Below are 24,431 nucleotides of genomic sequence, written 5' to 3'. Positions count from 1 at the left end.
AGTAATTAAACTTAAAAGAGGACTAGGCAAGTTTTTCAGATGGTAACAGGTCTTTCATAACCTATGTGTACATGGCTCCTCATTTTTGCAATCAATTGACAAAGAAATGGTCTCAAACAGTGGCTATTTTAATGTATTTCAAATCATTGACCATTTTCTTAAAACTTGAGAATGATGTGACTATGAGTTTAATTGGAAAGTATACCAGATCCTTTTTGATGTTGTTTTCAGAATAATCTTTAATTATTTTTCTTAAAAAGGTATTTCTCAATAAAACAGGTTATATTATTCATTATTTTTCTTTAGAATGATATATTTTGTATTTTTACTTCTTTTTTATAGTAAAAATTTCATTCTCCTGTTAGGATGTAAACCCTTATTTTTTGTGTGGTGATGCTATCCTTGAAAACAGATCAAAAGGAAATGGTACTAGTGTCAAAGTCATATCAAACTCAAGTTTGTTTTAACACAGATCAAAGATTGATTGCCAATAGACCCTAAAATACTTGGATACTCATGTCCTAATTAAAATATTATGACACAAAATGAGTAGCTATTGTAAAAATGGGCTTTCATCATCTGGGATACTAAACCACTGTCAGGAATTTATAAAGGCTTCAAAACTGGTAATAGACATGTGGCAAAACCCTGAATACAAATTCCTGTAGAAACTGCTGACATATTAAACTTGACAATTTGCATCTAAAATGTATTTTATTAAGGACAGCATTCTTGCAGATATTTCATAAAGACCATCAACAGATGTTTGGACATGATATTGTGATTACACAAGACAAAATCATTTCCCTTCATCTGAACAAGCAAATGCTAAAAACTTTTGTCAAAAGCTTATTCACTGTTGCACTAAACAGTTGCTGACTTAATGGTCTTTCAAATCCTTACCATTTCTTTACCCCTAACTACTGTTGTGCTCAAACATCTGCTTTTTAAAGTCTGTCCACTGCTGAAAGTCAACCCCTATTCTCTCACTATTTTGATAAGCACTGTTGTTCAAAATCAGTGTTGCATCCACTGATGTGCTATCCACTAATAGTAAAAATCACCCACTGCTCTCATTATTACCGTTGCAACCACTGATATTTGCTTCATCAGTGGCTCTCAAAACAACTGTCCTCCATTATTCATCTTTTCATCAGAGGTTGGCACGTGGTCAGTTTTTAGCCATCAGATCGTTGTAACCGCTGCCACATCAGCATTCACTTTTTCCCTAAATAAAACCCTGACCAAAACCCCAAATAGGGTTTTACACTGTCGAATTGAATTCCAAAAATTCTCTTGTCAAAACAGTTTCCCACTCTTCATCACAAATCTTTCTCTGATCTTCTTCATCAAAATGACGAAATCAAAATCATCCTCATCCTCTGCTTCCAAAGACGCCACTCAAATGGCCGCTGAACCTATTGAAATTCCATACAAATCTCCTCACAATTATGTGGGTTTACTCACAAAACCCACTACCACACACACCTTCGATTCCATCATCGACACCATATCTGCATCAAAGTACAAACCTTTGCTAACAGCAGATGCTCCTATTTACCAACAAACCCAGAGAGAGTTCTGGAAAAATGCTACCCTTGAAAAACAAGGAGATATCGTCATAGCCATCAACTCCTTTATACAGGGTAAAGCGATTCAAATTACTCCACAATCAATCTCAGAAGTCCTTAAGCTTGATGATCAGAAAGGTAAAACTTCTTTTTCTAAAAGCGAGTTGAAAACTGATTTTCTGGGAAGGGGGTATGCAGAACAACCAAAAAGAGATACCTTACAAAAAGGCTATTTCCCTTCTGCACCTAGGTTTTTATTTCACACCCTTTTGATGTGTGTCTCAAATAAAACAACTGCATTTAACGAAATACCATTAAAGATTCAATGTCTGGGTTATGCTATTTTAAACAATGAAAATTTTAACTATTCCCAGGAGATCTTTAATGACTTGGTAAAAAATGTTGATAGCAAATCATTTTTGCTCTTACCAAGGTTTCTGAGCTACTATTTTAAACAAAAATTTGGAAAGGAAAATGAAAATTTGCTCAAACAAGGTGTTTATTTTCAAATAAATGGTTTAACACTTGAAACATTCTCTAGAATGTTAACACCTTCAAAAACAAAAGCAGAGGTGCCTGAGCATAATTTAGCAGATAACACTGCTCCTCAGGTATCGGCTGTTGAGCCCACTGCTCCAGGTGATCATAGCAGCACAACCACTGCTTTGAAACCCACACCTGCCATTACCAAAAAGACCAAAAAGAAAACATCCAGAAAGCCCCCCAAACCCAAAACAAAGGCACCTCTAGAAGATGAGATCCCAGAGCCACTGCCAGTGACAACACAAATGTCACCGATAACCACTGCTGCTACTTCCTCACAGTAGATGGAAGAAAGATCTCCACCTTTAGCTCAAACTCCTCCTGCATCCTCACAAAAGGATCAGGTTGTAAACACAGGGACCCACAATATGAAGCTCTGGACCCAATTGGATCCATCTTCCTCAGTCCTGATCCCAAGGACATGTCTCTTTCAACACCCATATCTTCACCCCTTTCATTACCACAAACAATATTACCCTTGTTGCATGCAGTTGATGTAGTTCAGACACAAACCAGTTCCTCTCTATCACCTTTCACTGAGAGTACACTCCCACAACCCACAAGTGACTGGGTTTGATACTTATACATCTGCTATCCCAGCAACAATTGAGGAGGTTACACTGCAGGGATTACAAGTAATTCCTGACAGTAGTTCAAGTGGAGCAACCACTACAAATGTTGAACCCACTGGTTTACATTTGGACAGTGGTTACATTCATAAGACTCCCTTGAAGGCAATTCCTTCCATAGCACCTCTGAGAACCACCAGTGAGTTTGTTATGACCACTGGTACCTCCAAAAGGCTATCAAGTGCTGAAGGAAGAAGACCCCAGTACCAAGAACAAGGGGCATCAATGAATGACTTTTGGGATTCATTTCCTAAGTCAAACTTTGGTACAACCACTATTGGTGGGGAATCAGATGATCCCATTAACTTGGGTGATGATTTAAAATATCAGGAATTGACGCGCAAAATTGAAAATCTGGAAACATCTGTCACCGAAATTAAAGATATGGTTCAACAGCTATTAAAAGCTCAAAAAGTGCAACCCACTGCTATTCCACCTCAAGCACCCGCTCCACCACAAGCACCTGCTGCAAATGAGCTCTGGAACTTATTTCAACCCCTGCTCCAACAACAAAAGCAAATGGCTGATTAGCAGCATGCAATACATGTATAAATGCTGACAAACATGGTGGAGTCAAGGTTTAAAGATACTCAAGCAGACATCAAAGCTATCAAGGCTCACATCCAAAGCACCACTAGAAAAGTTCCTCCCACTGTCCTCTTCATGAATAAACCCTTTCCAGATAATGCCAAAAAGGGGGAGAAAATCAAGTGGAAGAATAAGGGGATTGAGGATGGTGTTTATATTGAAACAGAAAAAGATAGCCAGACTAAAGCCCCCGTATCAACAATCACCACTTCAACACACACCACTTCACCACACATCAACAAAACCACTGCTCTACCATCATCATCATCTATAATCACATCACCACCACCAAAACCAAACTCACCACCATTACCTCCTGCCATAAAGAAGAAGACGACATATGTTACAACATCTGTTGTAATGACAACAGTGGTTGAAACACCAGTTGTTTCAACACCTGTTAGTCAGACACTTTCCACCACTCAAATCACTACTATTTCAACACCTGCTCAAAAGCAGAAGACACCTACTGGCACATCAGTAGTTGTAATGACAACAGAGGTTGAAACACTAGTTGTTCCAACAGCTGTAAGTCAACCATCCACCACTGCTCTCAATATTTCTACATCACAACCAAAATCCCCTTCACCCAAAAAGCTTTACACGAGGAAAAGGAAATTTCAGAAGAATGCTGATGATATACCAACACCTATGCCTTTATCCTCTACATCTTACAATGTCATCAATCCACAACCACCCACTCAAATATCCTCCACTAGAATTGAATCTGTTGCTGAGAAATATCCACTGGAATTGGAAGCTGTAAAGGATGAGATGAAACAATTCTATACAATAGATGATCCTTGGGAAAGAAGATTTCCTTCTCTTATTGGCTTCAGGAATCCATTAAACATGAGTGAGTATCTAAAACTCAAACCAGGCAAGCAGATATAAGAGCTAGAATTGAGTGCAAAGATCAAGGTGATAAAGCCATTACTGAAAGAATGGAGTTTTTACTCACTAAGGTCAAACAAATGGAAGATTATGCAAAAGACCTGAGCAAAGACATGTCAAATATGCCACCTGATGTTGTCCTACAAAAGGTAATAAGAAAGGAGTTTCTTGAATTCATCATGAAAGAAAAGTTCTATTCAGCTAAAGAGGAACAATTCAGTGAATGGCCACTCATTGCACTAAAGCATGAGGTAAACAGGATCAAGAGAATCAAGAATGATCCTAGTAAGAAAAGAACAGCTCCAAACTAGAGCAAATACAAACAGGCCATTGATAAACTCACTTCAGAATACAAGAAAAAGAAACAGGAGTTAGTAGATGCAAATGTGGATACTGCTAAAGCCATAGCAAAATGGACAAAGCAGTATACAGATGAGGCTTATGAAAGGCTGAAAAGAAGGAAAATGACAGATCCTAATTTACCAAAGAAGCCTGAACACAAAGAGCCAAAACAGGTCATTGATCCTAAACCATTGTTCACATCAGCAGATACCCCTGTCATTGTGATAAACCAAGAAAAAGGGAAACTGTTGACCGACGAAGAAGAAAAAGAAAAGGAAACTGAGTACTTTACAAGCCATCAAGAAAATGGATTTAAATGAAGATAGCTCAGCAAAACTTCAAAACCTTGTCAAAAAGGTAGTAAACAAACATGCATCACCAAACACTTCAGCAGATATGACAGCCATTGAGCTAGATCAAAAGAAGAGACAAGAGCTGATTGAACAAGAGACTGCAAAAGATATAGCTGCAGCAAATGATGTCATAAAAATGGCTTTCAAACAAATGTCTGCTGAAAGTTCACAAGTCTTCACAAGGCCAATATCTCCAAACTCATCAGTGAATAAATCTCTCCCAAGAAACCCATTGGGTTCAAAAGTACTAAAATGGATGTCTGATCAAAAGACCCATGTATTGACCCTGATCAGATCTAATGGAGAAGTTAAGCACATATCAAGGGATCAAGCACTAGGCCTGAGTGTTGAAGATCTACAAGATCTCCTTGAGCTTACACGGTGTAGGGATGAGGGTGATACAAGTTCTTAGGATTTTGAGATTCAATTTAAAGAACAAGTTAGGGAACTTCTGATGAGAAATAAAAATCCAGAATAATGAAGAGTTTTGGCATTATCTGTTCCAGGGGGAGATTGTTGGGATTGAACCCTACTAGAGGAACAGATAATGAAAGCCAAAACTGGTTCACAACAGTGGATTCATCATAATCAGTTGTTTGCATTAAGCTTTCCCCTTGACAATGGTTATTTGGCAACTGACAGACTTCAAAGCACTGTTCAATAAGACAACTGCTACTAAAGTATTGATGGAGATTAAAGGCTGAAGCTCAATCTACTGATGGAATCCAAGCACTGATGAAGAACTGAAGTACTGCTCATTCAAGGTCTGATCACCCTTTGAAGAAAGCACTGACGGTCAATATCAGTGGTTGACTACAACAGTGGAATGAAGAATCAGTGTTTATACATCAGTGATTAGAATGTAATCAGTGTCTGTATGGTCAGTAGTTATAGATCAGTGGATAGAGTCTGTTAGGTTGTTAGATGTCGCTTTCATGGTGACGTCAGCCGAGATGCTTCAGTGGTTTGGTTTGCCTATAAATATAACAGTACCCTGTACTGTTACATTTGATTGACTGAGGGGTTTTTCTCCTCATGTCTAATCCTTTCATCTTGTGCAATCAACCATGGAGTATCAGGCTGAGGGGGAGTTTAGCTTGTAAGCATGCTTTGTAATCTTTTGACTTATATTGTAATCATTCGACTCAATATGAAGCATGTGTTCATCAAAACTATTTTCTCCTTGATTGTGTTTACAAAGTTTGTTTTCATTTCCGCTGCATTTAAATCTCAATTCATATATATTGATTTGTTCAATTTATACAAACAAACACTTTCATGACAGCCTCCGATCCTAACATTTTTATTAACGCTCTTTCATTCTTCATCATTTGTTGGCCTCCCAAGTTTAAGTGCATTCCACATTGAAAATGTTGTTCCTTTATGTTGTAAGAGGGTGAGAATATCATCTTTTACTGATTGCTGCAAAAAAATTATCATTTTCTTTTCATTGATGAATTTAGTTCTTTCACTTTCATCAAATAGCAATAATGATTTCTTTTGGCCATCATCTGCTATTGGTTCCGAATACTCATAGATAATTGAGAACCAACACTCTGTATGATATGCATAAACCCAGTTACAGAAGCGTTCTTCCCAGTCATTAAACTCATCAGTTCTCATCAATCTTGGTGGGTTCTATTGTGTTCCAGGTTCATTTTCTAACTTCAAACTCCGAGCCACCCAATTTGGCGTCATTTCAAATGTATTATAAACTTCAGAATCCATTGTTAAACTCTTGAAGTATGTGAAAAATACCTGAAAAGTCAAACACTTGGTCATATAAACTTTCAAGTGAATGGGAATAGCAGTCTTTCGTGCGAAAAGGATTGCCTTTCGTGCGAAGGGTTCAAACATTAAAAACAGATAAAATTCAGTCCTTTCATGCGTAAGGATGAGCGATTCGTGGGAAAGGTGTATCCTTTCATGCGATAGGTTCAACCTCTCGAAGATCAAGTTACGTTTTTTTAACATTTTTTCATAATTTTTCACTGATTTTGATTGAATTATGGTCTAATTTAATGGGGCAGTCCAGTCAGCATGGGGGCATTATTGGGCGTTATTGCAAAAGTGTCGTAGTGGGAATAATGCCCAATAACGCCCATACAATCATTACAAAATTATTTATTTTTTTTAAATTTAAAACTTAAAATACTTCATTAATTTAAAAAAAATTACACTACACTACTAGAAATTAAAAAAGACATAATTAAAAAAAACTGAAAATAAAAAAATTAAGTTAAAAAAAAGATGATGATCTAGAGTCCGTATTTTTCCCGAATTTTTTGGCGATGCATTTGCACAAGGATCAACGCGTCGCCTTGGAGGGGTCGATTGGTTTGGACAAAAACTCAATGTCCTTTTCCATTTGCCTCGCCGCTTGCATCTCGTTAAACTTTTTGTTTTCGGCGACGCGTTCTTTCATAGTCTCCAAACGTTGGTGGCCGAGGTCTCGAATGTCTTGGAGACGACGGTTCATCTCCTCGAAATCTTCCTTCAACTCGAGATCGGAAGACGACTCCACCAGTTTTTTCCCAGTTCGCTTATCTTTTCTTCTACCGGGCGGTCGGGCCAACTCTTCTTCAACTTGCTCGTCAACGTCCACAACAACATATAGATCGACATTGTGGGCATCGGAAGTTGGGGTATCGGGGTCAACGGAGGATGACGTTTTTGACCGTTTAGCTCGACGTCTACTACTCGACGTCATGGTCACTACGCCTGCCCACTTTGGACTTTTTCGTAGTAGTTCCCAACACTTATAGTACGGGAAAACGCCTTTTGTTTTCTCGTACTCTTCCATAGTCCTCGTTAAAACGCCGATGTCACTATCTCCGCTTGGCCGATTATCGTAGTTACGTTGATAAACTTCTTGGAAGGAGTGACACTTGTTGTTAATGTCGGTCCATTTGCTAGAAATGGAATCCTTGTCACGATGTTCACCCTTACCCCACGTGCTATAAAACAGTGCACGAATCCTATTCCAAAATTCGGAACCCATTTGAAAGTTTGCTACAAATAGAGAAAAAAAGTTGTACGTTAAAAATAAAATAAAATCGACGTGAAGTAAAAAAAAGTAAAAAAAAAATAAAACTTACCAACATCGGGGTCCTCTGAAACATCCACCCACGCCCGAACCAACGTGAATTCCTCGTCCTTCGTCCAAATAACGTAAGTATGCTTACGACGAGGTTTGTTCGGTTCCTTCTTTTTATGCGACCTTTTGCCGCGTCTCGATGTCTCTCGCGGTTCAGGTTGCGTCTCCGGCACGATATCCACATCGGTTTCGGGTTGTTGTTGTGATGGTTGAGAGCCACCGACTTGGCCAAAGCCGAAAGTGGGTGGCATGAAAGGAGTAGAGCCCCTCAAGAAAGCCGCGTACGATAACATGTTCGGGTCCATGTCTTGAAGGTTAAAGGGTTGTTACGGTTGGGTTGTGTTCGGGTTCCCGGGTCTTGAGGGGACACCAAATGGGGGTCGGAATGGGTTCATATTTTTATAAATTGTAGAAGTAGTAGAGACAAAGTTTGATGGAGTGTGTATTTTTTAATAAAAAGTGGAAGTCAAGTGGGGATTTTATAGTCTTAAATGGCATTTTAAAAAATAAATAATAAAAAATAATTAAAGCAAGTTACCGTTGCAACGGTAAACTCATTCCCCAATGTTACAATTCGGCGTGTTTCAAAAAACGCCAAATACCCTTTTTTCTCGAATCACGCCACAAAACGTTGAGGGGGCGGCACCCAGGCGTGTTCCGGCGTTTCTGGGCAATTTTTTTTTGATAAAAAACGCCGAATTAGAGGTGGCCTAATAGAAGAATAGAAATTATCTTCACTATAAAAACAAAGATCGATGTGATAATGTTGTTGCTTCTTGACTTTTTGTCTTATGATGTATGAGTAGAATAGGGAAAGATGATTTAATTTCAATAAATTGGATGATGTATTTGGCAAATTACGTAGCAAAATTTGAATATTGATCATCTATATATTTTTTGAAATTATATTTTGAAGAGATGTCCACTGTTAAAGAGAAGGATATACACTAATAGTAGTATAAAATAGAGGTAACAACTGCATCTAATAAGTTTATATATATATATATATATAGGGGGCTGCTAGAATGAGAACCACCTCGAGTTGTAAGAACCGCGAGAACTACTTAATCCGGGGCGAGGTGGACCAATTTTTTTTTTCAAAAACGTAGATGCATGTATTATAAACACATTCGTAAAAAAAAAATTTTAAAAATGCCGTGCGTGTAGTTTTTTACACCACAAGTTTGTGGTTTACGAGTTCTGTAAATTTACGGAACTCGTAAACCACAAACTTGTGGTGTAAAAAACTACACGCACTGCATTTTGTTTTAATTTTTTTTTACAAATGTGTTTATAATACATGTATCTACGTTTTTGAAAAAAAAAATTGGTCCACCTCGCCCCGTACGGTGTGGTTCTCGCGGTTCTTACAACTCGAGGTGGTTCTCATTCTAGCGATCCCCTATATATATATATATATATATATATATATATATATATATATATAGTAGGAGTTGGGTAGAAAGTGTATTTTTCCTAGAAAGTCTAGGAAGCAATGAGTATTGGACATGTGGCATTGAGTTATTTTAACTAGAATGGCAATTATATAATTTCACATTTTAATTTTATTTTTGGAATTTATATTTCATTAACTAACATTTCATGATCTCGAAGGTAACTGAGTCTGTCCATGATTTTCGGAATTTTGGTTGTGTTTCGAATCCAAATCTCATTCAAATCATATGCATATACAATTCTTTCTATCGTTTTCTTCTTCACCAGCAGTACTCGTATTCAATAAAATTTTCAAAGAGAAAAATCATGGCTTCAAACACACTTGTTGATTGTGGAGATGGTTATTAACATTAACTGCAAAACCATCAGCTTGTTCTTGGTGATGTGTCTTAACAGTCAGAGAGGTTGAAGTCTTTGTGTTTATTGATTCCATAATGTGACTGATGGTTTGTAATATGAAGATCAACTTTTTTTTAGATATTGGATGGTGTTTTTTAACTTCCATATTTGTAGCTTTCTGTTTTGTTTATTAATCTTTTTCATGATCACTATCAGACTGTTTCTTAGTAATGTGTTTTAACAGTTAGGGAAGTTGAAGTCATGCTGGTAATGATGGAGGATTTCTTGACATTGTGTTTTAACATTCATGCTGGTAATGCTAGATGATTTCTTGACGCTGTGTTTTACCATCCATGCAGGTAATGCTGGAGGATTTCTTGACACTGTGTTTTAACAGCAAGCAGATTAATACAGTTGTGTTTTAGCATTCATGTTGGTAATGCTGGAGGATTTTTTGACGTTGTGTTTTACCATCCATGCTGGTAATGCTGGAGGATTTCTTGACATTGTGTTTTAACAGCAAGCAGATTCATACAATTGTGTTTTAGCAGCAAGCAGATTCATACAGTTGTGTTTTAGCATTCATGTTGGTAATGTTGGAGGATTTCTTGACGTTGTGTTTTACCATCCGTGCTGGTAATGCTGGAGGATTTCTTGACATTGTGTTTTAACAGCAAGCAGATTCATACGCTGTGTTTTACCATCCATGCTGGTAATGCTGGAGGATTTCTTGACGCTGTATTTTAACATCAAACAGATTAGCAAGCAGATTAATACGATGTGTTTTCTTGATGTGTTTCTTCATGAAGGATATAAGGAAGAGAGAGAGAGAGAGAGAGAGAAAGGGAGAGAGAGAGAGAAAAAATCGCAAGAAATGTGGGGTGGTTATAGAATGACAATTATTTCCATATTTAAAACAAGCTAAATGAAATATCTACCTCTGATTAATTAAATAATCCTATTTTTAAGAAACACATATTACCAAAATGCCACCAAGATGATCTCAACCATTAAACACACCCATTGGATGGCCCAGATCGCTTCCTAGACTTTCTAGGAAAAATACACTTTCTGCAGGATCCCCACTATATATATATATATATATGTTAAATTAAAGTTAAAATTAAAGTAAGATACCTTCAGGAATTATTCGGGTAAATGGGTCGGGTATCGGGCGGGTAGCACTAAATCCCATACCCGTACCTGAACCCGAAAATTTTTCCTTTTTAATCTCATACCCGGCCATGCCCATCGGGCTTCGAGTGTACCCGGCCCGTATGTTTCGGGTTTGTGTATATCCGTCGGGCTTGGGCTTTTTTGCCATCCCTATGTGCGACGTCTTTTTTTAAACTATGTTTTGATATTAAAACTAGAGATGTCACGACTTCAAGCGCTTCTTTTTATGTACTTTCTACGTTTTAATGTAAATTTTAATCATTTGACAGTATGAATTTGAGTTACTATATGTTTCGACGCTAATTTAGTTCGGAAACAAGTCGAGTCGATTGTAGTTTATACTTTATCACGCCGCGTACGACGGCAACACATGTGTTTATTTAATGTACGTTTTGAGTTGGTCTACGTTTTCACTTAAATTTTGTTTAGAAAACAAGTCGGGTCAAATTCAGATTATCATACGTTTCAATGTAAATATTATACATTTCGATGTAAATATACTTGAAACAAGGTAGGTTGATTGTAGTCTATAATTTATCACGTCGCATACAGTGTCATCGCAACGTGCGACGAATAAAAAACTAGTACAAGAAATATTTGAATTATAGAGTTTACCAACATAAACGGCCCATGTTTTAACATGGAAAATTTTCTGACAACAATTAAAGTCCCTCATTCACTTCTACATATAACATCAATAATGTGGGGTTAACCCATCTGATAAAGGCAGTTGCCTGGAGTTCTTAGTTTCAAACCTGATAAGAGAAGTATTAAAGAACTACTAATGTAAAGTAGAGAATTGACAAAGGAAGTATTAAAGAATTATTAATGTAATTATGTAAAGTAGAGAGTGAGAGTAACATTTGTAATTCAAAAAAATATATATAACATCGTATTTTCTTCAAATACCTCACTCGTATTATGATTTTATGATTTATCTAGTTTCAACTTTGCTATTTGTACCTTCATCTTTTACAACAATAATTAATAAATTTGCATGTTTCCCTCATAGGACCATACGTAATGGGGCTTTATCGGGGCGTGAAAGGTTTTGATAATACCCTTACACCATCTTCATGGTCATTATAAGGGCATGAAGAGATATGGGCATTTCTAGAATAATGCCCAATAAGAAGGAAAAACAAGAAAACTAATAAAAATTTTTTTGAAAGGAAAACTTAATTAAAAACGGCCGGCCAGACAAAAAAAGCGCAGGACCGCACCCAAAACCCGATTACAACCTATACAACGAATACTTACACCATTCTCTCCGAACTAAATTACAAAAGTTGGACCTATTTTTTAACCAAAAGAAACTGAGAGACTTCACTCCCCCCACAATCTCGCTACAATCGCCTCTACCATTAGAAAAAATCTTCGAGTTCCTAGCTTTCCATATGCACCAACAAGTCACCAAAACAATACCTTGAACCATTGATGGCGAGGGGAATGATTCAAGTATGGCGAGTTTCGGGGCTTGCAAACCGATTCCAAACGAAAGTGGCTAAGAGGACTCGCGTGCTTGTTCGGGACTGGCCCAAGCTACCTCCACCTTGGCCGGCACCTAATCTATATTTATTATTATATTTGTTTTATTTTTATGTTTATCTAGGGCAGACTTGTTCCTCAAGTTTAGGGTTGCTATTTAGTCTTTCTCTTTTACGTTTGGAACTTGGTTGATTATTTTGAATTAATAAAGTTTATCGTTTAGAGGATTCAAACGGGTTCTTGACATAGTTCAGGAAATTAACGTTGACATAGATCAACACCGTGTGACCATCACGCTATCAAGTGGTAATCAGAGCCATGGTGGATCATCACATACGTCAACGTCGATTCGGCGATAGAGGCAACAGTGATTATGAACGTGATCCGCGAGACGTAGAATAAATTGAAAGGCTGCGCCAACAACTTTTGGATGCAGGATTACAGCCGGCCAACGAAGGAAGATGGCAGCAGGAGAGCGATTCGGACCAATACGAGTGGGATGGGTTCGATATGGGGGACGGGATTGACGGCAATCCCTTCGGCCGACCAGCCAGGGTGCGTCGCCCGCCACCTCCCGTGTCCGACCCACTGCGATCCCTAGGGTTTCGCGTGGAAATTCCAGATTTTGAAGGCAGTGTTCAACCATACGAGTTTATTGATTGGTTGCATATTGTCGAACAGGTTTTTGATCTCAAGGATATCCCTGGTCGCATGAAGGTAAAGGTCGTTGCTATTAAATTAAAGAAGCATGCGTCATTATGGTGGGAACACTTGTAGAAAAAACGCGTCCATGAAGGTAAACATAAAATCGATTCATGGGATAAGATGAAGCGTTCATTGAAAAAACAATTCTTGCCCATTAATCATAGGCAAGATGCTTTTTTGGATTATCATGGGTTAAAACAGGGGACTTTAACTGTGTTTGACTTTATTTTGGAGTTTGAACGGTTAAGGATGCGGTGTGACGCAGACGAAGACGAAGAACAAGTTATTGCTAGATTTTTGGGTTCGTTATGCACCGATATTTCGGATGTCGCGCAATTACACCCCTATTATACTTTTGATGACGTGTGCAGGCTCGCTCATAAAGTGGAAAAACAAGCTGCGATGAGGGAACGGTATTCGAACTTTCGGCCCAATCAAAGCCGGGGATCGACTTCCGCTCCCGCTCCAACTCCGGGCCCTGTGGCCCAACCGAAAGCTGCTGTCCCAGCAGCTAAACCGCCGGTGTCAAAACCTCTTGTGGGGCCGACATGGTGCTTTAAGTGCCACGGGTTGGGTCACCTACAACGAGAGTGTCCAAACACGCAAGTTGTTGCACTCGTTGATGATTCGGTACCCACGTTTGATGATGATCATGATGCGGACGAAGAATTTAAGGATGTGATACCCCAGGAAAACCAGGAAAACCATGCAAATTAACTAGCTTCCTCAGTGAGTACGTACCAAATTTCGGGACGAAATTTCTTTCAACTTGGAGACAATGTGACAACTCGTATTTTAGAAACCATCTTTGTGTTTAATGTAACGTATGTGGTCCTTATGTGACTGTATGAACTTGGTTGATTAATTGAATGTTATGTTTGATATTGCATTATGTTAGTGTATGTAATGTTTGTATTAAATGTTGTCGCACAACATTAACCTCAATCGCACAACACACTCGGGCCACACATCCCTCTCGGCCCACTATGACTTGAATCCGAACCGAATGGGCAGCCCATTAGGGGTTTTGGCCACTCCCATATATAAACCAACACAAAACCTTGTTGAGGGTTTTGTTTCCTCATTGCTTGCAAAGCACAACACACACAAACCCTATTCTCTCCTTCTCTCCTCTCGAAGCCGACGGCAAACACTCCCATCTCTCGAAGCTTTCTTGCCCGGATTGATTCCATTCTTCTCTCAATCGGTTAGTGTTTATAATTATCGATTGTATGTTTGATGATGTTATAATCTATATGTATTACATGATGATTCGGTGATGTCTTGTGATTAAACATGATATAAACTGTTGAACCTTAGTGTTCATGAAATCGGCTCACATGCATGTATTTGATAATGTTCACATTAATCGGATTTGTATGATAATGATCTAGAACCGAATAGATGCTAATCGGCTGTTATGTTTTCGTGCGTCGGATTGTTTGCTTGATCATGTTGAAAGCTTTTAGTTTGAATGTTTTATGATGTTGTTTGTGCTTGAAACATGATTAGGGTTCATAGGAATTATTGGATGAAAACTTTGATTTGATCGATTAAAGATGGAATAGAAACTGTTGGTGATGATTTGGTTGATTGGATGTCAATTAGGAAACTGTTAGAACGGTTTGCATGATTTTAGGAAACCACATAACTGATCGCATAAGATCAGTCGCGCAAGTGCAATCACACAAGCTCATGAATCACACAAGAGCTCAATCGCACAAGTCATAGAGTGCAACTGATTAAACACAGTGTACAACACAACATATGCATGATCACACAAGACCTTGTGGATCGCACAAGATGGGGCCGATCGCACAAGGTTTGGGCCACACACGAACGTTTGGACTATTGGGCCTTAAAGCCCAATATCCAGTCGCACAAGCTAACCCAATCGTACAAGACTAATTGGATCGCACAAGTTACTTTTCTGTTAACTGTTTGGGCCGTGTACATGTTGGGATTACTTATGTTTTGGGCCGGGTTTGGATCAGATCGCACAACCCATTGTGGATCGCACAAGCTATGCTGATCGCACAATAGGTTGGGCCGGTTGTCTTTGGGCTTTATTATTGGATCGCACAAGAGGATTGGGCTTGTATAAGTTCAACAGCCCAATCATCCGTGTCGCACAATGTGGGTATCATGTGTGTTTTTGACTGTTAGCATGCTCTACGTGTTTGCCATGATCAATACGTGTTCGCAACCTATTAGCTTGTGTGTACTACTTGAACCTAGACCTGACTTGTATGGTAACCATGTTAGGACGTGGTTGACCCCATATAGCTTAAGTAACCTTTTCGTGTATCTGCCGAGCAAACCATGGTGAGTTCACACTCCTTCCAAGGCATGGGATTCCCAAGGGTTGGGAATGGGTAAACGAACTAAACGATAATTACTACCATCCTCTGGGAGTAGGATGCCAAGATTACACACTGGACCAAACCTCTATCATTTAAGTCCCTCATCATATCGACTTAATCGCCGAGGCCTATGGCGAGCGGGTCATTAGTTAATAGCGCTATTAGGTTTAACAAACTTCACACCGTGCCAGTCGGACGGGCGTGTACTAATGGACTATGGGCAAAGGGTTAGTGCTGATAGACATTGACTTAGGGCACCACTTACATTTTCGTAGCAGTCGATACACTCGGTCTAGTAACACATGGGAAGCCCCCACTAATCTTCGCGCACATGTCTGGGAGACCGCGATACGAATTAATACGATATATGGTTTACAAAACGAACATATGGTTTACGAAACGAACACTATAACTAAACAACCAACTATGAACTCGCTCAACTTTGTTGTTGACTCGTTGTTACATGCCTTGCAGGTCGTTAGGTACTCATGGAGCTTGCACAGGGAGGCGCGGTCGTTGTAGGACATGGCAGTGTGTGCCATGCTAAAAACATTACCTTAATTTATACTTGATACTTACATTGGGTTTTATAACTATGCTTCCGCTAAACACTTAAGTACGTTTTTTATTTGGAACACCTTTCATATTGTGTGGTTGAATTTTACTTATTACTTCTTATGTTCAATATGATTAGTGGCTTGATCCTGGTCAGTCACGCCTCCAGGCGGTGATACCCCACGTGTGGATTTTGGGGGTGTGACAGATTGGTATCAGAGCCATTGGTTATAGAGAACTTGATTTTAATAAGGGGAAAAAGTTTTTGTTAAAACCAGACTATAACCTGTACAGTGCTCAACGATCCACAACGACGCTTCGCTCCACGTGCAAGACTCAACATTCTAGGTGGTATGATTTATGTTTACATTTCCTACTTGCTAGATTACATAGAACTTTGCTCATGGTATTCTTAGATAAACGTAACAACTATTGCTTGAGAACACTTGTGTGCTTACTCTCTTCTGTCATCGCATTTTCACGAACCTCTCTCACTTATGTTGCCCTTGATATGAAGATCATGGCTGGACGCGTTAACATGACTCAAGCCCAGTTGACGGCTCTGATTAACGAACAAGTTGCCGCGGCACTTGCAGCCGCACAAGCAGGAGGTATACCCTGCAGTCGTAATTCACTCTAGGACCTTTAGATCCTACACCCCTAAACCAACTCTTGTGTTTAACCTTGTCCTGTTCTTACACACAACAGGTCAACACGCTCAGCCACCTGTTTGCACCTTCAAGACTTTCATGGACTGTCGTCCTAGCACATTCAGTGGCACTGAAGGAGCCGTTGGACTCCTCCACTGGTTCGAGAAGCTCGAGTCGGTCTTCGAGATGTGTGAATGCCCTGAGGCTCGTAGGGTGAAGTATGCCACTGGTACTCTCGAAGGCATTGCACTGACTTGGTGGAATGCGCAAGTTCAGATGTTGGGGTTGGCGGCTGCCAATGCCACCCCATGGAACGATTTCAAGGAACTGATTAAGCGAGAATACTGCACTCGTGATGATATCCACAAGTTGGAAGTGGAGTTCTTTAACCTGAAAATGACGGGGTCAGAAATAGAGGCGTATACGAAAAGGTCAAACGAGCTGGCCATCTTGTGTCCAACTATGGTGGATCCTCCCATCAAGCGTATTGAGCTGTATCTCAGGGGTCTGGTGCCAGAAATTCAAAGCCATGTGACTTTGGCTAACCTTGCTACCATCCAGGATATTACTCGTCTTGCTCATCGCCTCACAGATCAGGCAGTGGAACAGAACAGGCTGCCTAAGCGTGTCAGTGCTACTGCTACTACTACTTCTGCTACTCCGAGTGATAACAAGCGAAAATGGGATGGAGCCTCCAGCAAGGGTTCGACTTCAGTGCAGTCCCAGACACAGCAGCGAAAGATTGATGACTATCAGAGCCCTGGTCAGCAATCTTCTGGTAGTCAAAGGCAGGGTGGATATCGAGGAAACCTCCCGAAAAGCAACACATGCAACAGGCACCACAATGGTCAATGCAACAGGGGTCGTTGTCAGAGGTGTCTCAAGATGGGTCATGAAGCTAAGGATTGCAGGAGCCCACGACCTGCGAGTCAGAACCAACAGCAACAACCACCAGCTCTACAGAACCAGCAGCAGCAACAGCAGCGAGGCAACAGGGGATGCTTTCAGTGTGGTGCTGAAGGCCACTTCAAGCGGGACTGCTGATGTGTGTTGGTGTGTATATAATTTTGATATATATTTAAGCCCCTTTTTACACTTTTAGTCAAGTTTTAAATTTATAAAACACGATATTTACTAACACTAAACACACATATGGGCAAGTGCACCCATCGTGGACGTAGTATAGTGTTGGTAAGATACCGAGGTCGTCCAAGGACACAAGAGCTTTTAATACCAGTTTATCCTCAACGTCTAACCAAATCAAAAAGTGAGAAAAATGTTTTAAACTAAGAAAAATAAAAACTAACTAAATGCTGAAAAATAAAATAAAATAAAAACAGATAGACAAGATGAATCACTTGGATCCGACACGTGTATTAGTATAACCTTTGATTATTTTCGCACTTTTGCACTTGTTTAAGAGATTATCTTAGTTATTGTAGTAGGCCCCTCTTTTGAAGGCGACGTTACCCTCAACCCAGTAGTTTGAGTCAGCAAGGATACAATCCTAAAGGGTCGGATTATTGGAAGATAATGAATTAAGTTATTAATGAAAATTGTGGTAGGCCCCGCTTTCGGCGGTGACGTTACCCTCGGCTAAGTAGTCTGAGTCAGCAGGGATACAGTCCTAAATAGCCGGGTTATAGTATTAATAGTAGTTAACTTATGAGGGGGTCAAAGAGTTTGGATCACCGCCATCCAATACCTATGGGTATTGAAGGAGATCCTACTAAATTTGACCCAGGTCCCAAGCAGGACCTCTAAACGCTGAACAAGGGCAAGACCCTTACCAAACCGTTCCCTTAACCCCCGACCAGGTAGCCAACATACCTCCATATAGACCGTGGAGATATGAATGGTGAAAATCTTTTATTTTATATAGGCAGTAAAATAACGCCAAGACACCACGGACAAACGATAAGGAAAGATCACCTTCAACATAAGTAACTAGTTATTAAAGTCATTAATACAAAACCAAATAAAAAGTGCAAAAGATTAAAAATAAAAAGTATTATACTAAACACTTGTCTTCACCAAGTGATGTAAGAGACTTAGGCAAACATGGCCTTGATTGTCAAGAACTCTTACTATCAATCTTGGATCCCGAGACGACTCACACACTCTACGATGGACAATGGATGATGGTGGTGGATGATGGTGTTATGGTGGTGGTGGGTGGTGGATGAAGTGTGAGAGAGGTGGTGTGCCAAGGGATGAAATGGAATGAAGCCAAGCACCCCTATTTATAGGCTGAACAGAAGGCTGGGCACGGCCCCGTGTCCGCTGGACACGCCCCCGTGCCCGTCTGACATTCTCTCTCTTCATTAATTGTAATTCGCAATTACAATTAATGCGCCTGCTGTACTTTCACCATGCCCCCGTGCCCGCTGGACACGGCCCCGTGGTGGGCAACGGAAGCTTCTACTGGTTTGTCTTTTCTGCTGCTTCCTGGGCACGCCCCCGTGTTCGCTGGACACGGGGCGTGTTCAGTCTCTGTTTTCTCTTCTTTGCCTTGGGAGGTGCCGTTGAGGGTCCGGGCAGTCTACTTTTGTTCCTTTTCTTGTATTTATGCTAGAATTAGTTGTCTTTTTGCTTCTTTTGTGATTTTGAGCTCATTTCATCCTGAAAATACAAAAGGAAGACAAAAACACTCTTTTTCCAACATTAGTACTTAAAAAGGGTTAGTTTTATGCCTTAATTGATGTGATTTATATGTTGCATTTTACACACATCAACTGCCCCCAGTTAAACCAGAATTAGAACCACAACAACAATAATCAGGGCAATGGGAACAACAATGGGGGAAACAATAATGACAATGGTGCTAGGGGTCGTGCGTTCGTGCTGGGGCAGGGTGAAGCAAGGAATGATCCTAACGTAGTGATGGGTAAGTTCCTTCTCGATGACTTTTATGTTACTGTTTTATTTGATTCGGGTGCGGATACCAGTTATATGTCTCTGAAAGTTAGTCAAATGCTTAAGTGTACACCAACTCCTTTAGTCAAGGGTTGTAACATCGCTTTAGCTGGTCAAACTTTCTCCATCGATCTCATTCCTATAGCCTTGGGTAGTTTTGACATCGTCATTGGGATGGATTGGTTGTCCCAACAGCAAGCAGAGATCCTATGCAAAGAGAAGATTGTTCGTATTCCTCGTTCCGGTCAGGAACCTCTCGTGATTCAAGGCGACAAGAGTGGTGCGGTGGTGGGCATCATCTCTTTCCTAAAGGCCCAGAAGTGTTTGCGAAAGGGCCACACTGCTATACTAGCCCTCGTTACTGACACATCAGCGAAAGAGAAGAAAATAGAGGATTTCCCAGTAGTACGTGACTTTCATCAAGTGTTTCCTGAAGAATTACTTGGGCTACCGCCTCATCGCCAGGTCGTATTCCAAATCGAGCTAGCTCCTGGAGCAGCGCCCATAGCTCGAGCACCGTATCGTTTAGCTCCATCGGAATTGGAATAACTATCTACGCAGCTGCAAGAGCTCTTGGATAAAGGTTTTATACGTCCTAGCTCTTCGCCCTGGGGAGCTCCAGTGTTATTTGTGAAGAAGAAAGACGGTACCTTCAGAATGTGCATTGACTATCGTGAACTCAACAAGGTGACCGTGAAGAATCGCTATCCTCTTCCACGCATTGACGACTTGTTCAACCAATTGCAAGGGTCGAGCTACTATTCGAAGATTGACCTGAGGTCAGGCTACCATCAACTGAGAGTCCGCGACGAGGACATCTCTAAGACAGCATTCAGGACTCGCTATGGACATTACGAGTTCCTGGTTATGCCTTTCAGATTGACAAACGCACCTGCGGTCTTCATGGACCTCATGAACAGGGTGTGCAAGCCTTACCTCGACAAGTTCGTTATAGTTTTCATTGACGACATCCTGATCTATTCTAAGAGTCAGGAGGAACACGAGCAGCATCTACGACATATTTTGGAACTTCTACGTACAGAGCAACTATATGCCAAGTTCTCAAAATGCGACTTCTGGTTTCGTGAAGTCCATTTTCTAGGCCACGTGGTAAACAAGGATGGGATTCATGTTGATTCATCCAAGGTAGACTCGATTAAGAACTGGCCTGCACCCCGTACACCAACGGAAATTCGCCAATTCTTGGGTTTGACAGGTTACTACAGAAGGTTCATCAAGGACTTTTCGAAGATTGCGCAACCTCTCACCTCACTAACGCAGAAGGGCGTACTTATCGATGGGTTAATGCACAGGAAACAGCTTTTCAGCACTTAAAGGATAGGCTCTGCAGCGCACCTATTCTCTCATTGCCAGAAGGCACAGACGATTTTGTGGTCTATTGTGACGCATCCATTCAGGGTCTTGGATGTGTGTTGATGCAACGTGACAAGGTCATTGCTTACGCGTCACGTCAACTTAAGGTTCACGAACAGAATTACACCACACACGATTTAGAGCTGGGAGCTGTTATTTTTGCACTTAAGATATGGAGACATTACCTGTACGGTACCAAGTGCACCATCTACACCGATCACAGGAGTCTCGAGCATATCTTCAAACAGAAGGAATTGAACATGCGACAATATCGATGGGTCGAGTTATTGAATGATTACGAATGTGCCATCAAGTACCATCCAGGCAAAGCCAATGTTGTGGCTGACGCCCTCAGTCGAAAAGATACTGCACCTAGACGCGTGCGAGCATTACAACTTACCATCCAGTCTAGCCTTCCTGCACAGATACGAGATGCTCAGGTGGAAGCATTGAAACCAGAAAACGTCAGGGCTGAAGCCTTACGCGGCTCAAGGCAACGATTAGAACAAAAGGAAGATGGCGCTTATTACGTAACAGGACGCATCTGGGTCCCACTCTGTGGCAATTTACGAGAACTTGTGATGGATGAAGCGCATAAGTCTCGCTACTCGGTACATCCTGGTTCGGATAAGATGTACCATGATCTCAGAACTACGTATTGGTGGCCTAGCATGAAAGCCCACATAGCAACTTACGTCAGCAAGTGCTTGACCTGTGCGAGAGTCGAGACAGAATACCAGAAACCATCGTGCCTACTCCAGCAACCAAAGATACCACAATGGAAATGGTAGGAAATTTCCATGGATTTTGTTACTGTCCTGCCTAGATCTCAACGTTGGAATGATACTATTTGGGTGATCGTGGATCGACTCACTAAGTCTGCACACTTCTTGGCTATCAAGGAAACAGACAAGTGCTCTACCTTAGCAGACATTTACTTAAAAGAAGTGCTTTCGAGGCACGGGGTGCCAACCTCCATTATCTCCGATCGTGATGCACGTTTTACTTCAGAACTGTGGCAAGCAATGCACGAATCCTTTGGCTCTCGATTGGACATGAGCACAGCTTATCATCCTCAGACGGATGGGCAGTCTGAGCGCACTATCCAAACTCTAGAAGACATGCTACGTGCATGTGTTATCGATTTCAGCAACAGCTGGGAAAAACATCTCCCGTTAGTGGAGTTTTCGTATAACAACAGTTACCACACCAGCATTCAAGCCGCTCCATTTGAGGCATTGTACGGGCATAAATGCCGATCACCTCTTTGTTGGGCAGAGGTGGGTGATAGTCAGATCACGGGTCCAGAACTTGTAGTTGACGCAATGAAAAGAATTGCTCAGATACGACAACGAATGGCGGCAGCTCGTGACCGTCAGAAAAGCTACGCTTATAAGCGCAGGAAACCACTCGAGTTCCAGGTTGGGGATCGAGTGCTACTCAAAGTCTCACCTTGGAAAGGTGTAGTTCGTTTTGGCAAACGAGGCAAGCTCAATCCACGGTATGTCGGACCGTTCGAAATCATAGAGAAAATAGGCAAGGTGGCCTACAAACTGGACCTACCAGCAGAACTCGGTGCAGTTCACAACGTTTTCCACGTGTCGAATCTGAAGAAGTGTCTGTCAGATGAGACCCTCATAGTTCCTTTAAAGGAGCTCACTGTCGACGATCAGCTACGATTCGTCGAGGAACCAGTTGAAATCACGGACTGGGATGTTAAGGTCCTCAAGCACACCAGAATACCGCTCGTTCGACTTCGTTGGAACTCTCGTCGCGGCCCAGAGTTCACCTGGGAACGCGAAGACCAAATGAAACAAAAGTATCCCCAATTGTTCGCAAACAGTACAACCACTACTGAGGCTGAAGCTACTACGGAATTTCGGGACGAAATTCCAAACCAACAGGGGAAGGATGTGACACCCCAGGAAAACCAGGAAAACCATGCAACTTGCTAGCTTCCTCAGTGAGTACGTACCAAATTTCGGGACGGAATTTCTTTCAACTTGGGGATAATGTGACAACTCGTATTTCAGAAACCATCTTTGTGTTTAATGTAACGTATGTGGACCTTATGTGACTGTATGAACTTGGTTGATTAATTGAATGTTATGTTTGATATTGCGTTATGTTAATGTATGTAATGTTTGTATGAAATGCTGTCACACAACATTAACCTCAATCGCACAACACACTCGGGCCACACATCCCTCTCGGCCCACAATGACTTGAATCCGAACCGAATGGGCAGCCCATTAGGGGTTTCGGCCACTCCCATATATAAACCAACACAAAACCTTGTTGAGGGTTTTGTTTCCTCATTGCTTGCAAAGCACAACACACACAAACCCTATTCTCTCCTTGGCAAACACTCCCATCTCTCGAAGCTTTCTTGCCCGGATTGATTCCATTCTTCTCTCAATCGGTTAGTGTTTATAATTATCGATTGTATGTTTGATGATGTTATAATCTATATGTATTACATGATGATACAGTGATGTCTTGTGATTAAACATGATATAAACTGTTGAACCTTAGTGTTCATGAAATCAGCTCACATGCATGTATTTGTTAATGTTCACATTAATCGGATTTGTATGATAATGATCTAGAACCGAATAGATGTTAATCGGCTGTTATGTTTTCGTGCGTCGGATTGTTTGCTTGATCATGTTGAAAGTTTTTAGATTGAATGTTTTATGATGTTGTTTGTGCTTGAAACATGATTAGGGTTCATAGGAATTATTGGATGAAAACCTTGATTTGATCGATTAAAGTTGGAATAGAAACTGTTGGTGATGATTTGGTTGATTGGATGTCAATTAGGAAACTGTTTGAACGGTTTGCATGATTTTAGGAAACCATATAACTGATCGCACAAGATCAGTCGCGCAAGTGCAATCACACAAGCTCATGAATCACACAAGAGCTCAACCGCACAAGTGTCGGGTCGCACAACACAGTCGCACAAGTCATAGAGTGCAACTGATTAAACACAGTGTACAACACAACATATGCATGATCGCACAAGACCTTGTGGATCGCATAAGATGGTTCCGATCGCACAAGGCTTGGGCCACACACGAACGTTTGGACTATTGGGCCTTAAAGCCCAATATCCAGTCGCACAAGCTAACCCAATCGCACAAGACTAATTGGATCGCACAAGTTACTTTTCTGTTAACTGTTTGGGCCGTGTACATGTTGGGATTACTTATGTTTTGGGCCGGGTTTGGATCAGATCGCACAACCCATTGTGGATCGCACAAGCTATGCTGATCGCACAATAGGTTGGGCCGGTTGTCTTTGGGCTTTATTATTGGATCGCACAAGAGGATTGGGCTTGTATAAGTTCAACAGCCCAATCATCCGTGTCGCACAATGTGGGTATCATGT

At 40.8% G+C, this 24,431-nt stretch overlaps 1 protein-coding gene across 1 annotated transcript; it reads right to left on the bottom strand.

Moving 5' to 3' along the window:
* Positions 1–6,237: 6,237 nt before the first annotated feature.
* LOC110870657 (glutathione S-transferase T3-like) lies at positions 6,238–8,322 on the bottom strand. The gene is made up of 3 exons (XM_022119837.1): positions 8,019–8,322; positions 7,480–7,932; positions 6,238–6,476 (listed from the first exon to the last, which is right to left on the bottom strand). The coding sequence occupies exons 1-3, from the start codon at positions 8,320–8,322 to the stop codon at positions 6,238–6,240; spliced, it is 996 nt and encodes a 331-aa protein (XP_021975529.1).
* Between the last annotated feature and the right edge of the window lie 16,109 nt (positions 8,323–24,431).

Source organism: Helianthus annuus, chromosome 8 (assembly GCF_002127325.2).
Source record: "Helianthus annuus cultivar XRQ/B chromosome 8, HanXRQr2.0-SUNRISE, whole genome shotgun sequence".
NCBI classification, from domain to species: Eukaryota; Viridiplantae; Streptophyta; class Magnoliopsida; order Asterales; family Asteraceae; genus Helianthus; species Helianthus annuus.
This window is presented reverse-complemented; position numbering and strand designations above follow the sequence as displayed.

Excerpts from the sequence above, each read along its gene's own strand:
- LOC110870657 (XM_022119837.1), bottom strand. The coding sequence starts at position 8,322 with ATGGACCCGAACATGTTATCGTACGCGGCTTTCTTGAGGGGCTCTACT. Across the intron at positions 7,933-8,018 it reads TTCAGAGGACCCCGATGTTG|CAAACTTTCAAATGGGTTCC; the intron begins GTAAGTTTTATT and ends CTCTATTTGTAG. Across the intron at positions 6,477-7,479 it reads AGAGTTGGCCCGACCGCCCG|AGTGTTGGTTCTCAATTATC; the intron begins GTAGAAGAAAAG and ends CATATCATACAG.